Here is a 16,602-nt window from a genome sequence, read left to right on the forward strand (position 1 = left end):
GGGGCCCGAGTCACCTGGGGCTTTTGCCAGCCCCGCGGGCCCGGGGGGCGGGGGCCCAGCGGGGGCCGAGGCGGGAGCCGCGCTGCCGGGCTCCCGGGCTCCAACTCCGCCTCCCCCGGCGCCGCCGCCGCCGCCCGCCGCGCCGGGTCCTAAAGCCGCGCGCCTCAAGAGGATGGTGCGTCTGGCGGCCGAGCTGTTGCTGCTGCTGGGGCTGCTGCTGCTCACGCTGCACATCACAGTGCTGCGCGGTTCGGGAGCCGCTGACGGGCCGGACGCGGCCGCGGGCAACGCCAGCCGGACGCAGCTGCAGGTGAGTGCGCCGCCAGAGAGGGGCGCGCGTGGCAGCGGGGACCGGGTGGCAGGGTGCTGAGCAAGCGCAGGCTGGATGCGAGGGGGCGGGTCCCCCGCCCCACCAAAGACCAACGGTCTTGCGGGGATAACCTGTCTTAGGCAGAGACGGAGTGGGGTTGCGTGCCTGGAGACTGAACCCCGTATTGAGGTCTGGCAGATGCTGTCCTCCAGGTTTTTCACAGGTCAGGTACCTGGGGGTGCGAGGCTTGGGATGGGCGGCTTGGTATGTGTTTCTTTTGGGGTGCTGACAGTCTTTGATTGCCCTTTAGTGGCTGAGTAATGTCACTCTGGGGGGTGAGGGGAACGGCAGGAGACTCTTAACTATAGGGTAATACCCCCAAACTGGGTTTGGGAGAAAGAACCCCAGGGAGTCTGCCCCTTCAGAAAGCATCGCCAAGGGTCAGGAAATAATGTCCCGGAGGAAAATGGCCAGACACCCTGTTTTCCCGCGCGGTCCACGTGCCTCCCACGTCCCTCCCCAGCCTTGCGGAGGGGGCGGAGTCAAGCCACCTGTCGTGCTTGGGGCCCGAGTCACCTGGGGCTTTTAAAAATATAGTAAAGACTTTCAGCGTTCTGCCCCTCTTGTGGGTCGCTTTAGGAATGAGATTCTGAGCATCCGTTGCGCTCCAAGGCTGGAGAGGGGGTCGCCTTTGGGGAGAAGTGAGGGGGCTCCAGACACAAGGTTAATTATGTTTTCCGAATAAAGGATTGCTCAGGTATAGATTTCTTGTCACTGCCCTGGAAAGCGTTTTTCCTTGAGTGTTACAACTGTCAACTTGGAGCATGGGTAGAAGTCAGCAAGGATTTTCCCAGGAAGCCTCGGTAATTTTCTGCCTCCTAAAATCTCTTCCTCAAACCAGCTCTTTTAAACTCTTTGCTCTGCAGTGTGGAGATAAGTAGTATTCATTGTTCCCAAAGGACTTTACAACCATTGCCCCTGCTAATGTACTTTTTAATGTAATTTTTATGAAAAAAATGGTTAGAGAATTCACTTAAATATTTCTGTAGTGCTTGCTATGTGCCACTGTATTAAGTGCTTTACAGAATTTCATTGATTTAATGAGGTACTATACTGTTAATATGCCCCCTTTACAAATGCAAAAACTAAGGCACAGAGAGATTAGGAAACTAGCCAATTTTCATGCATTCCAAACTCTTGATTACTTATACCAAGTTTTCTCTCTGCCAGGATGTTATAGACTAAAGCAAGGTGATCCTTGCATACAAATACAAAACCAGGAATGGAAAAGAATACACCCAGAGCCTACAGTTCTTTTAAATTTGGGACATTTCTGGGGCACCTGGGTAGCTCATTCTGGGTTGGTCGACCAACTTCAGCTGAGATCATGATCTCTCAGTTTGTGAGTTCAAGCCCAGCATAGGGCTCTGTGCTGACAGCTTGGAGCCTGGAGCCTGCTTCAGATTCTGTGTATCCCTCTCTCTGTGCCCCTCCCTTACATTCTCTCTCTCTCTCTCTCTCTCTCTCTCTCTCTCTCTCTCTCTCTCTTTCTCTGTCTCTCTCTTGAAATAAATACCCATTAAAAAGAAATTTTAATTTGGGGCATCTCTGAAGATGTTCTAAATTTGTGGGGCCTGCCCGTCTTCTGTGGGCAAACAGGTACAATGACAGACTTACTGGATTCCTTTGGGGAAATGGAAGACACTCCCATTCTGTAGATGGTGCGACACCCACCAGTCTACGACTGCCGGCATAATTCTTAATATCTTCAAGATTTCTGGAAGTCATATTTTATACATGATGCTTTCTTTCCTCATGGACTCATGAAAAGCTATAAAAATGATGTTCTATGGAAAAGTAAATTTGGCAGATTTCTTTATGAGGTGTTTGCTATCATTAGAATAACCTGGGGTTGGCCTTTTCTGCCTGAACAGTAAGGTAATGAGAGAAGCAGCTGGTGGAAGTGGCAGCTGCAAAGGGGAAGTGGATTAAATTCTCAAAGGGGCCTTTGGCTGAAGAAGTTCCCCAAGAGGGCAAAAGAAATGGGGGATTTAGAAGGAGTAATGCTCCTAGGAGTATCTTGGGTCCCAAGCAGCTGCTAATCCACCAGCTTCAGCTTATGTTGCAATAGTGTTTGATTATTCTGTCCACTCAATGCACTTATCCGGGCAGAATGATGAGTTTAACAGTTTGGTTCATAATTTTACTCTCTTTTGTAATTTGTTATTATAAAAGTTTTATATTCTTCCTGACTAAAGTTATTTCTCTGGCTCTCCAAAGATCTTACCATTCAAATGGAGAGAGAGAGAATATGTCCCACCAAGTGAGGAGGTCTGCAAAAAACATTTAGGTTATTGTTTTCAGCCCAGGACACTGAATTCACTAGTAGCAGGTGTATTTAAAAACAAAACTGCAGACACTATATTCTTTCTGTTTACTGGACATGTGTAACCCATCTCAAAATCCATTTAAATGTGTTGGTTCTGTGATATTTTAAGCTGCTAAATTCATTCTTTGTAACCAGGAAGTTAATCAGTCCCTAGACTACATGATTGTTCTTGTTATTTCTGCTTAAAATATTCTAAAATATGAGGTTGGAGTGAGAAATAAACATGGTTCGTTTATTTACCCAAACTGTAATATCTTTGGGGTCATTTAAGAAGAGATACTCCCTTATTTAAGATCTGGTTGTTTTGACATTATTAAGGACACCCAATAAAATAGTAGTAAGAATAACAACAGTCATGACTAAGATTTCTCAAGTGTCTTTTATGTGTCAGGCACTGTCCTTAGCAGTTTACATATATCAACAAAAGTCTTGTGAATCAGGCACTATCATTATTCTTGATTCAACTAAAAGAACTGAGGTTAGGTAACTTGTCCAAGGTTGCCCACCTAGAAGCACTATATTTCAAGTGGCTCATGAAACCAATGATGTTAGTCGTCACACCATTTTGAATATTTAAAAATATCTGATAAGAAATTGTCTGGTTGTCTGCAACAGCTGCATAAAAATGTACAGAAACATTAACTTTTTTCACTTTTGAATGAAATCTAAGCTCTTCATTGAAATAAGTGTCTCATGTTCAGAGACGCAGACTAGTTCTTTGAGGTCTTTAATAATAGTCAGAAAACAATGATATATAATAAAAGCAGTCTGGAAGATAGAACATCCCAAAATATAGAATCCCCAGGCAATAATAACAACTATTATTATATTTCTTTTATTTGAAATTCACATGACTACCTCTCTACTGAATCTCAGTCAGATTTAAAACCATAAATTTCTACAGATTTTAATAGGAAAGTTAGAATTTATTAAGACAGTGAGATATAAGCAAGTATTATAAACCATCAAATTGATTATTTTTACAATGCCATTAAAGCAACCCAAACTCTGAAATGTAACTTAGTGTCTTTGTTCTCTATCTCCTAACTACTGTCTTTATGAGCTCTTTCTCCCTTTATCACTCTACTTGCCTTCAGTAAAACAACTTAGCTTCTGGTACTGAAGAGGTCATCAGAGCCATTTATAGCAGTAGAAGCAAAAGCAACATTTATTTGTATTTAATACAACTACGTTTCCTACAATGATTCTGTGGGATTGACAGAGAATTTGAGTCTTTGTATACTCATTTTATAGATGAGGAAACTGAGGCCTGGAGAGATTTGAGTAACTTGCCCAAGGCCACACAGCTGTGATGGGGACAGGGCCGAGCTTCAGAACCAGGCAGGCTGATACTGGAGCCCAAGTTCTTGTTCCTATTCAGCAGAAAGACTCCCAGCTCTGATTCAAGTCAACAGCCATTGTATTTCTTGTTTCATGGCTTTGTTAGCTCATCAAGAAAACTTGCTCCAGGCTCAGCTGGGTGGTTCTTCTGCTGATCTCACCTGGAATTACTCATGTGGCTCTAGCCTAGTGTTCGCTTGACATGAGCTTGATAGTCCAGGATGACCTCACTCATATGTCTGATGGATGATGCTGGCTGTCACCTAGGCTCTGTCTCCACAGAGTCTTTCATCTTCAAGGAACCTAGCCCACAGAGCCTGACGTGGTGGACTTAGAGCAGCAAGAGAGTAAAAGCAGAAGTTGCAAAGCCTCTTGAAGAACTTGTACAACTTCAGCTACATTCTATGAGCCAAATAAATCACTGGGCCATCTCAGAGTCTAGGGCACAGGGAATAGACTCCTCTTGATTGGAGGACCAGAAAAGTAATATTGCAAAGGAATGTGTGTATAGCAATGGGAGAAATTACTGTGGCTATGTTTGCAAATATCTACCATATTCATTTTTTGTCTCATATGCTTTGTAAATGTTTAGACCAATCTTGCACTCACCTTTTAATATTGTTTATGCTGCCTTTGGTCATGAAAAACTTTCTACTTTATTTATTTTTTGTAATGTCTTATTTATTTTTGAGAGAGAGAGAAACAGAGCATGAATCGGGGAGGGGGAGAGGGAGAGAGAGAGGGAGACACAGAATCTGAAGCAGGCTCTGAGCTGTCAGAACAGAGCCCAGCGCAGGGCCCAAACTCACAAACCATGAGATCATGACCTGAGCAAAAGTCTGATGCTTAACTCACTGAGCCACCCAGGTGCCCCAAAAAACTTTCTGTTTTGAATGTAATCAACTCTGAATCCTTTTATGATTTTCGGTTGTCTTGCTTTACTTACAAAAAGGTTCCTCAAATAAAGATTGTCAGAATCTTTAAATATATTTTGTTCTAACAGTTTTATAGTTCCTTATTGTTGTTGGCTGCTGTTGTTTAGAACAAGAGTCTGCTTTGAAGTTATTTGTGGGTTTAAGGTTTAAGATGAAGATACAACTTTGGTTTTTGTCCAAGTGAATAGCCACTTGTCCTATCATACCTAGGTTTGTTTCCTATTGTGGATAGGGTTTTATTTTTTGTTGTTATAGTCTCCAATTTGTTAGTTCTAGAATATAGGAAAGTTATAGAAATATATGCTTACAGTTTTCTTGGTGCGAGCATGAAAGCTAGCAGTATCCATTTCAATAGTGTATCATTAGAGTTCCATGGGATGAGGTTAAAATCTTCATTTTTTTTTCACTTTAGCACTTTAAATAATAATCATCTCTTTCTTATGAGGTTGTTAGAATTCATTCATAAGTGCTTTTAGGCTTGGTACCTCTTTGCTTGAGATTACTGATTATCATTCCATGTTAATCCATGGCTAGTAGTCTATTCAGATAATATAAATTTTCTTGAGTCAATTTTGATAAATTATGTTTTCCCAGAAAATTATATATTTTTATAAACTGATAAATTATACTTTATCACTATAAAGTTTATACATAGTACAAGCATATTTTGCAAATATTTCATAACTGTATATTCTTTATGTTTTATGATGCACACTCTTGGATCTCTTTATAAAACCTATCAGATCAAGATTGTTGATTATATTTTGAAAACCCTCCAACTTGATTTATTTACTGTCCGCTATTTTACTGATTTCTCAAGAAAATTAATTTCACTTTTATCCTACTGTTGTTGATTTTTCTGTCTCTCATTATCCCATTAATTTTTGCTTTACTTGTCTCGAATCCATGGTGTTAGGACATAAAATAACCTTTTTTGGTGGTTATATTTTATCAAGATGAAATTCCTTATTTATCATTTTATTGACTTTTGTCTTGAATACTTTTTTGTCTGATATTAATGTTGCAACTCTTGTTTTATTTCTTTTTCTTTTGAGATTTGTCGAATGTCCTTTTCCAACCTTTACTTTAAAACATTGTCTAACTTTTTTTTTATTTAAATAGCTCTCTTATTAATAACTGATAGCTCAATTTTCTGTTTCCATGCAACACATCGATGAATTTAACTCATTTATATTTGTTGTGATTACTGATAGATTTGAAGATATTTTTCCCATTTTGTGTAGTATTTTCAAATTTCCACAATTTTTTCCATTTTGCCTCTTACTCTCCAATTTATCTGTGTAAACTTTGGCAAGAGACTTAGCCTTTATATTAATTTCCTCATCTGTAAATTATATATATAATAGCTATTTCCTGGTGCTGTTGTAAAAATTAAAACACTGAATGCATACTAAGTAATTTATCAGAGCTTAGCACTTAAACATTCAATAAGTACTTAAATACTATTTACTTTGTTCATTTTTCCTCAAGTATTGAAAGTGTTCTATTGCTGTTATTCTCAACATTTTAACAGATTTGAACTTACACTTTTTATCAGTGCTGAGAATCAATCCGTATTTATAACCTAAAGCCTCCAAAAACAAGATTCTGATATTCTGTTTCTCTCTGTGTCCTGTGTATCTCTCAGCTTTTAATCATATTATCTGAATATTTAGGCTAAATTATTCTTCTTTCTATTTCTTTTTTCTTCTTTCTTTCTTTCTTTCTTTCTTTCTTTCTTTCTTTCTTTCTTTCCTTCCTTCTTTCTTTTTCATTATAACTCTTAGGAATAATTTCTTAGCAGTTTCATTTATGTTTCTAATAATTATCTAGACATAACTATAAAATTTACTTATTTCTTTACTGGCTGTTGCTGCTACTTGAATCTCATATTTTCATCTTTTATTTTGTTGGAAAACATTCTCAAAAAGTTATTTTAGGAAGGTTTTATCAAAGGCTAAACTCTCTGAGATCCTAAATTTTTTAACATATCTTTATTTGGTTCTCACACTTACATGCTAATTTGGCAGTTGGCCATGTTCCATACTGTTTCCCCTCAGAATTTTGAAGATAAAATCCAATTTTATTACATCAGCTCATGTTTCATTCAAAATCAGATGCTATGTCTTTGTAGCTGGCTATTTTTTTAAACTAGAAGCTTTTAGGATTTTTCACTTATTCATAATGTTCAGAAATGTCATCATGTTGTGTTTAGATTTAAGACTTTAGTAGTTTGTTCTGGTTGGCACTCAGTGGACCCTTTAAATCTGAAGCCCCAAGTTTGTCTTCGTCATGAGAACATTTCTTGAGTAATCTCCTTGCTTATCCACTGTTTAATCAGTTTCCTGTCCTCACCTTTTTCTAACTTCTATATCCTTGCCTCTTCTCTTCTCTTCCCTCCTTCTTCTCCCCTCCTCTCCTTTTCCTCTTCCTTTTTACTCTCGTTTTTCTCTCTCTTAGAATTTTTTAAGTTTTTAAAAGTAATGAATAATTTACATACAATAAAATAATCTTAAAAGTTCAGTTCCATTGTTGACGATTGTATATGCCCATGTAGCCACCATCAAAATTAGGATATAGAATGTCTACATCATCCCAGAAAGCCTTCTTGTGAATCTTTATTGGCAGTTCATTCCTCCCAGAGGCAACCAGGGTCTGACTCCTCTCATCACAATTAGTTTGCCTGTTCCAGATCTTCATGTAGATGGCATCACAGGTGTGCAATTTTCTGTGTGTGTCTCTGGCTTCTTTTGCTCAACATGTTTTGGGGATTTTTTTGTATTGGTGTGTGTATCAGTAGATTTCTCTTTTTTATTGGTGAGTTGTATTCCATTGTATAACTATATCATAATTTATTTCTCTATCTCCCCCATTGGTAAACATTTTGATCATTTCCCATGCGTTGGATATATTTTTTTAAAAGACCATGGTAACATTCTTGTACAGGCCTTTCTGTGAACATATATTTTCATGTCATGTGAGTAAATACCTAGTAGTACAACTGACACAGCTTCTATTCTTGATATTATTATAAGAATTCCTCTAAAGAAACTCACTTTTTCTCAACTCCTTTAGTTGGATACAGTTGGATACAATTTATTTCATGTCAACTAGAAATCATTCCTTCTTCTGTAGGTGAAACTTCTCTGCTTTACACGTCTGTTCTGGATTTATTTACTTATTTGTATTTCAGCTGCCTTTTCAGTAGAATTTGGAGAGGGAAAAGAAGTAAATGAAAATGCCTGATCTGCCACCTTGAACTGAAACACTATAATTTTATTTCTTAATTTAGTTTTCCTGTATACAAACCAAAAGGAAGTTTTATTGTTTGTGTAGCCCCTTTGTTCTTTCTTTGCCAGCCATATTCTAAAAGGCATTGATCTTTGAGTCTTGATCATTCATCTTTGAAGTCATGAGAACTATCCATTCAGTAAAGAAGAATCTATTTTGGTTTTAAAGCTTCCAAAGGAAAGAATCCCACCATATTCTGTGTCTTTTAAAAACCCTCAGTGTCACAATATTTTCCCTCTGATGTGTCCTTTGAATCTTTTATGCTACATCTTTATTTCATGTTTGCCTTTTTCCCCCACTATTCATTAACTTTTCAAAAACCATCTCATGTAGGATTTGAAGTCTATTATTTAATAGTTTCTCTGTCTTCTCCAGATTTGATTATCTCAATCTTTTTTTCAACTTGTTTGCATTGGTCTTATTTTATAGCATTTTAATGGTTTCTGTGGTCCTCTCATTTCTCTTTCATCTTCTGAGAACATCTTCTGCAAACCTTGGCTCAGGATTTTTTAATCTATAAAAAAAAAAAAAAAGATGGTGATGAAGCTTCTGTCTTCAGTGACAGCTAGGGTATCCCTCTGTATTCATTTCCTAAAGGACAGAAGATTCTTCAGAGGATGAGTTAGGGGTGTCATTTTAATGCCCAGATTATATGCAGTGAGTTTATGAAGTAATGGAGGAGTATGCTATTAAGAAACAGATCTCATTTTGCATTTTATTTAAATCTTTTCTGTGCTCCACTTCAGTAAGAACTTCATAAGAAGCCATGAACATAAAAGATAAAATTTAATTTCCTTCTTTCTGTGGCTGATGAGTCCATATTTTAGATGAAATACAATGCTAATAAAGTCAATATGCTAGTGGCCAGTGTTCCTCTTGGGACTAAACACTCACTGCCCACTGTGGTCATTGTCTTGATAACATAACTTTATGGCTTCTCCCTTCTCTGCCTTCTTTCCTTTTCCCCTACCAAAGCTTTCTGGGATCATCTCCCAAATATACTACTTGCTCTTTGTCTCAGTTTCCTTGTGGGAGAACCCAAACTAAATGAAGCACTACTCACACATTAGGCATGGGGATAGTGACCACTTTTCTAGATAGTGATGGTATAGGAAAGCTATGGGGCAGAGTTTCCATGAGGCACCTGCTGCTTCTTGCCATCATTAACAAGGTTGAGGCCTGTTAGTCTCAGAAAGGTACATGCTATGGGCAGCAACAGAATCAGGCCATGCTATGCCCTCCCAGAGCAGCTGGGAACAGAGGGAATTCCAAAATTGTAGGAATGGGAAAGATCAGGCCTGGGCAAACCCTCAAATTGCTGGTGTATAAAGAGATAACTGGTCTTTTCTCTCCTGAGAGCCTGATTCTGTGCTTGTGTGCTATTTTAGGTAGGAGAGTGAGCAACAATAGAAAGTCCTTAAATATATATGGGATTGTCATCTAATGCCTTAAAAAGGCAGAGGCCCAGATGCCTTGATAAATGTAGCTTCATCAACTCCCCAAGCACTGACCAGCATGTGTCACTGAAAAGTTGTTTCTGTAAACTGAGTAGATAAAAAAACAGTGGATTAATTACTCCTTCTTCCTCTTGGTCTGACCCATGCACACTTTAGTAAACCAAGTCATCTTGCATAGAGCACTGTCTGGGACTGATATACCTCTGTAACAGAGCAGTACCCCTTTACCCCCTGGCAGAGACAGTGCTGCAGGGCCTGTCTTCAAGTTTGGGACCCTGGGCTGCCAGACTCACGGTTTGGGGCGCTCCAATCCCCAGATGTTCACATAAGTGACCTGGAAAAAGGAAGGTAGTCTGTGAATGCAATAGGCCACTTCCTGCCAGACACCACATCTCTATTTTCAAAAATAACAAGATGTGGTTAGAATCTATATGAAGGATCCAGGGAAGCTGGAAATGATGCCATAAGCCCCCCAGGTGTTAACTTACTCCCAAAGGCATCTAGATAGAATATCCATGCCCATGCCAATGAAACAAATGAAAAACATGCCTTGGCTCCCAACTGCCTCTTGGAGATAGCAGTGGGAAGAAGATAGAGGGAAAAGTGGCAGTTGTGTTATTATTTTTAAAAACAGAGCTTTATTGAGGTGTAATTGACATAAAGGGAACCATGCATATTTAAAGTGAACAATCCAGTGGTCTTTGACACCTGTCAAACCAGCACTGCTATCAAGATAATGAATAAATCTATCATCTCTGAAAGTTTCTTTGTGCTCCTTTGCGATTCTTCCTTCATTCTCCAGCAACCTCCGGGCCACTGAGCTGCCTTCTGTCACTATAGCTTTTGCATTTCCTAGATTTTTATGTAACTAACATCATACAGAATTTACAGTACAACAAGCTTCTTCGCTCACCATAATGACTTTGAGAATCATCCATGTTTTATGTATAAAGTGTTTGATCCTTTTTATTGCCAATTAGTATTGCACTGTATGCATACAACATGCTTATCCACTCATCCACTGAAGCACATTTAGGCTGTTTCCAATTTGGGCCTATTAAAATAAAAATGCTATGAATATTCAGGTATAAGTCTTTGCATGGACATATGCTTTCATTTCTCCTGTGTGAATACTTAGCAGAATGGTTGGGTCATACGATAGGTGTATGTTTAGCTTAATTAGGAAATTGTGGCAATCTTTTTAAGGCACTCACATAACATGTTTGGGATCTGTAACGATCCACGGATGCCACTGGAAAACTTCAGAGAATTTGGACGTTGAGTCTCAGGAAGAGATCCTCTTACAGTTAAACCATTTGTAGACTGTGTTCTGCAATATACAACTGATTCTCGAACAATGCAGTCAAAAATCCACGTATAACTTTGACTCCCCATAAACTTAACATCCAATAGGCTACTGTTGACCAGAAGCCTTACTGATAACATAAACAGTTGCTTAACACATATTTTGTATGTTATACATATTATACACTGTATTCTTATAATCAAGCTAGAGAAAAGAAAATGTTATTGAGCAAATCATAAGGAAGAGAAAATACATTTACAGAACTATACTGTATTTATCAACAAAACCAATAAGAATCTACATAAGTGGACTCATGCAATTCAGACCCCTGTTGTTCAAGACTCAATTGTATTATGAAAAATGGAAGGAAGAAGAGAAGAGATTCTCTTTTTGCAGAGAATTCTCCTATTTTTCCAGGATGCCCGAAGTATGGAAATTTCATGGGGCTCAATTCTCCAGGTGACGGTGGTAGAGGGAAAGTTAGGTGCTGGACAGAAAAACAGGTTGGAAAGATGTCCCAGCAGAAGACTCAGTTTCCTCCATAAGCTTCTGTCCATCACTCCCCTCATCTTCTTGTCCCAGGCCTTCCCTGACTAGAGTTTAAGAAAACCAGAAATAGACTTGGTATCTCTTGCCTGGGGACTCAGTTACATTGTGACTTAGAAATCTGGTATTGGTTATGACCCCCAAATGAATTGGACGCCAGTTTTTTTTTTTTTTTAACATTTATTTATTTTTGAGACAGAGAGAGACCATGGACAGGGGAGGGTCAGAGAAAGACGGAGACACAGAATCTGAAACAGGCTCCAGGCTCTGAGCCATCAGCACAGAGCCCGACGCGGGGCTTGAACCCACGGACCGCGAGATCATGACCTGAGCCGAAGTCAGATGCTTAACCGACTGAGCCACCCAGGCGCCCCGAATTGGACGCCAGTTTTATTGCCATGAACCTTCAAATTCCAGGAAGTAGAAAGGGCAAAAAGTAAAAAAGGGGAGATCTCATTAGGTGATTCTAATCCTTAGCCCATGAAATGGGTTGAGGAAATGTTAATATGAGCTGATCTCCTGGCTACGCCAGACATTATGAGTGCACAGTATTATAAACCCACCCAGAATTCTCATTGGAGGGCAGGGACTGTCCTTCCCTTACCCATCTGCTGCCTCGATGTTCACCAGGTGCAGCTGTGGCTCGGAGACACAGATGAGAAGCTTGGGGTGACTGCTCTGCCTTTGCACCCAGAGTGCATTCTGTGGAACAGCAACAGCATCTCCTGGGATCTTAGAATCTCAGGCCTTATCCAGAACAACTGAATCAGGATCTACATTTTATAAGGGCCCCAGACTCATCATATATATGCATGTCACCGTTTAAGAAGCACCATTCAAGATGTGTATCTTACAAGTCGCAAGTCCCAGAAAACACTCAATACAGGTCAGGTATTATTCATCTATTGCCCAATTATGCTGCACGACCAAGTACCCTCAAACTCAGTGGCTGTAACAATAAGCATGTATTCTCATGCTGATGGGTCTGCAGATCATCTGGGGTTCAGTAGATCTAGGCAGGCTAAATTGCAACCTGTGGGCTGGGTCTGGGTTTCTTCCATGTGTCTCCCATACTTCTGCAACCAGTGAGCTACCTGCCACATGTTCCTCTCATGATGATCAAATGCACAGAAAGGCAGAGGCAACGGGCACTCTTAAGGTTTTGCTTGGGCCACACTATCCCTTCAGCACAAACTAGTCACCAGGCCCGACAGAGTGGCAAAAGGCATGGGCTTTGGATTTGTTTCAAGTTCACTTGTGCTTCTCACTAACATGTGTACCCTTAGGCAAAAGTCTCACGTTTCTCTCTGCTTCTGTGTCCTGTTCAGTAAAATGGGATAACAGTAATAGATAAATCACTGGGAACTTATAATGTTGCAAGGACCAACCACCCTTGATGTATAGGAATGGTTTAACTCATGGGTATGATAGAGCTGTGTGACCTTGGGCAAGTCACTTCAACTCTCTGCATTTCATTTTCTTCACCTAAGAATAGACATCCTAATGGGATAATTCTAATTTGTGAACTTCATCTTCAAAACCGATAACGATGATGCAAAAGCTAACACTGAGCATTTACTCTATGCCGGACACTGCTGTAAAGACGTTAGATGTATTTACACCTTTAACTCAAAATAGCCCAATGGGGATTATCTCCATTTTGCAGCTGAAGAAACTGAGGCAAAGCAATATGAGGGAACCAAGGTTTAACATCTGATTGTTCAGAGCACCTCATGTGGAGGGAAAGATACCACAGAACTGCTGTAGTCCAGGCTTGGCTCCATGTGGCTGACACATTCTGCCTCACGCCAATCAGTGATGCTTCTGAAAAGGCTATTCTTGGCTTCTGCTCCCATGTGGGAAAAGGAAAAGAAAGAGCAGGGGCAGCTTGAGAGAAGAGACTGGGAAAGCAGCTGTCCTCCTGGTTAAACAGCAGCCCCCTCCCCATGCTACCCACCATGCGGAAGCAGATGCTGGATGGATGTGATGAGCACTTCTGGTGGGACCCAGCCATCACCTAGGGCCGTGGTGTGGAGCAGCCCAGCCTGACTCTGAGCCAGCATCAGGCTGAGGGGAAGCGTGAGGCCGGAAGGACCCTGCCTCTGAGAAACTAGAGGTAGAAAAGGCTGTGGATTTCTCTGCCAGCACAGGATTCCACCCACCAAAGGTTGTTTGTTAGTCAAGAAATGCACGTCGATATCTGTGTGTCTTCGTTCTGAATGCCCTCCCTTGTGCGGTCTCACTGCTTAAAATTCATGTGCTCCATGGCAGGGATGGAACTGTGCCCGCAAATATGTTATTCATCACTCACAAACCTTAACAATTTAAGCCTGCAACCACTTCCCTGATGAAGGGGGACACCCTTTCCTACCTTCCTTTCTCAGACATAACAGAAGAGAAACAGGACAAGCCTTGGGGGCAGAAGCCTGAGGAACTCTCTGAGCTGTATATTCTGCTTTCTTAATGACTGTTGCTGGCCAGAAGGATAACTTCCTTGTGGCTAATCCAATTTTCCCTTTCTTCAATGTGTCACAAAGTCCATTTTCTCAAGGTCTTCTGAGGAACAAGTAGTCAGCTTTTTAAAATGTTTCCCATAGGTGAGAGTAGTATCATGTTTCCGTTTTTATTTATGGTACTACATTGCTAATATCTAGTCAGCCACTCTGGTTCCAGATCTTTTTCAGTTATTCTTGCCAAGTTCCTGACTCCCCTAAATCCCCAGTGTATTTTATCTTCTGTTTTGTTTTTGTTTTGGTAGGCTGTGTCTTATACTTCAGGTATGTCCTGCAGTGCCCTATTTCTTCTCCCTTTGCACCCCAGATGTTGAGTTGGAACCAGTCTCATTTCAGCTATCTTAATAGCTTATTAATTTGCCAATTGTCACAGAATTGAGCACTGACTAGGTAGATAGCTAGATAGAAAGGAAAAAATAATTTTAAAAAATATATGACCACTGGGGCGCCTGGGTGGCGCAGTCGGTTAAGCGTCCGACTTCAGCCAGGTCACGATCTCGCGGTCCCTGAGTTCGAGCCCCGCGTCAGGCTCTGGGCTGATGGCTCAGAGCCTGGAGCCTGTTTCCGATTCTGTGTCTCCCTCTCTCTCTGACCCTCCCCCGTTCATGCTCTGTCTCTCTCTGTCCCAAAAATAAATAAAAAACGTTGAAAAAAAATATATGACCACTGAAAATATGAAATCACTATAATATGCTGCCTGAAAGAAAAAATGAGAAAAAAAAAAACCCAAATCTGAAGAGATCCAAGTGTTGGCAAGAAGGTGGAGCACCTGTAGGGAATGTGAACTGGTATGAACACTTTGGAAAATTGGTTTCCAAGCTATTAAAATAATATAAATGTACCCTCTGAGCCAGCAATCCCATCCTGGAAATATACCCAACAGAAATGTGCACTCCAAGCCCTGAAAAAGAATGCTCAGAGCAACACTATTTAAATAGCCCCAAACTGGAAACAGCGAAATGCCCATCAACAGTAGAACAGATAATCAGTAAGTACACACACAGATAGCGAACAACTAGTCACAACATGTACAACTTCACAAATGTAATGTTGACTGAAAGAAGCCAGGCACAAAGGAGTACATGGATGATTCTGTTTATATAAAATAACCAGGAAGAACTAGAAGAGAGAACACTGGTCACCCTTGTCAAGGAAGTGACTAGAAGGGAGCATAAAGGGGCTGTCTGGGGCACTGGTAGTAATGTTCTGTTTCTTGATGTGAGTGTGGACTACACAGATGCATTCAGTTTATGAAATATCACTGGGCTGTATAGTTATATATGTGCATTTTCCATATGTGTATCAGACTTCAATTAAAAATACTGTAAAAAATGCAGTGGGCAGGGTGGACGGTACAGAAGAGATGGCCATTTTTCACTGGGAAAGGCAACCCACAAGCCCTGGAGCCCACTCTCTTTGCTCCCTGATGTGTACTACCCTGCAGACTGGTCTTCAAATTGTAATGAATGTGGACTAGTTTCGGTGTTATGAGGATCCTCCTCTGCCTCCATGGCCCAGTGCTATTGTTATGACATCAAAGACCAACTGCTGACTAAGATACAGTCCATATGAAAAGAATGACCAGCAAATTTACTGCTTGACTTCATTCCCTTTAAATGGAACTGGCCCCGTGGTCCTCTTTCAAAGCTCAATTGTAGACATATATCTTCTTTATAGGACACCGTGTACAATAAAGAGAAGCAATAATTTAAAACTTAAAAAAAAAAAAAAAGAATACCTTTGAGAGCGCTGTGAGGTGAGCATTCCATCACTGTGGTTACATGTGCCCAAACACTCCTAAAAGTCTAGCCGTTGGTCTGACAGCCTTCTATTCAACATGGTGACTTTTTTTGGACCAATTGAGTTATATTTTTATGCTCCCACCCTTTCCCTAGGCTTTGCAAGTTCTTGGGAAAGTCCTTGATGAGGGGTGATCTACTTCAGCCACCTCACTGAAGTCAGGCAGAATGGCAAAGTCTGTATCCCAGTACTCATTAACTTATTTGGAGTTGCCCTTTGTGGAGTACACATTTTTTTAAGGACTGAGCCCAAACTAAGCCTGGATCAGTTCTATGCAGTCCCTTAATACCAACATGGACAGCATTCCTTCACACAGCTTTAAGTGTGGAAGTCTCAGGGAGTTATTAGTACTTATGGATACTGAGTGACAAAAGAATGGAGTTGTTTTATGACTGTGAGAAAAGAACCTCGTTCCCTTTCTAAGAGGGAATAAGGTTCTGCAGCATGCAAGTAAAATTCCTTACAACGTATGGGCTGTCCCTGGTGTAACTTGGGATCTGGCCCATCTTGTGGAGGAAGAGGCTTCTGCAGTCAAAATTTACCAGCCTGCTCAAAACCAAACAATCCAGAACAATCCTTTCAATATGCAATCATGTATTACAGTGGTGCATTGGCCCACAGGGGATAAAACATTTCAAAAGTTGCCAAGTCATCCTGGCCCAAGGCTTCCCCTCCTGTTTAATCCATTATTCTTTTCTTTTTTAATTTTTTTTT

The 16,602-nt window shown here is 40.6% G+C and overlaps 1 protein-coding gene across 1 annotated transcript in view; it reads left to right on the forward strand.

The window, feature by feature from the left end:
• Positions 1–110: 110 nt before the first annotated feature.
• The window catches only part of ISM1 (isthmin 1), a 72,227-nt gene continuing 55,735 nt past the window's right edge, over positions 111–16,602 (forward strand). The window contains exon 1 of the mRNA XM_040447713.1: positions 111–310. Coding sequence (XP_040303647.1) covers positions 173–310 — 138 coding nt within the window. The 5' untranslated portion in view covers positions 111–172. The remainder of the gene's footprint in view (positions 311–16,602) is intronic.

The sequence above is a fragment of the Herpailurus yagouaroundi genome, unplaced genomic scaffold, assembly GCF_014898765.1.
Source record: "Herpailurus yagouaroundi ecotype Mexico unplaced genomic scaffold, PumYag 196, whole genome shotgun sequence".
NCBI classification, from domain to species: Eukaryota; Metazoa; Chordata; class Mammalia; order Carnivora; family Felidae; genus Herpailurus; species Herpailurus yagouaroundi.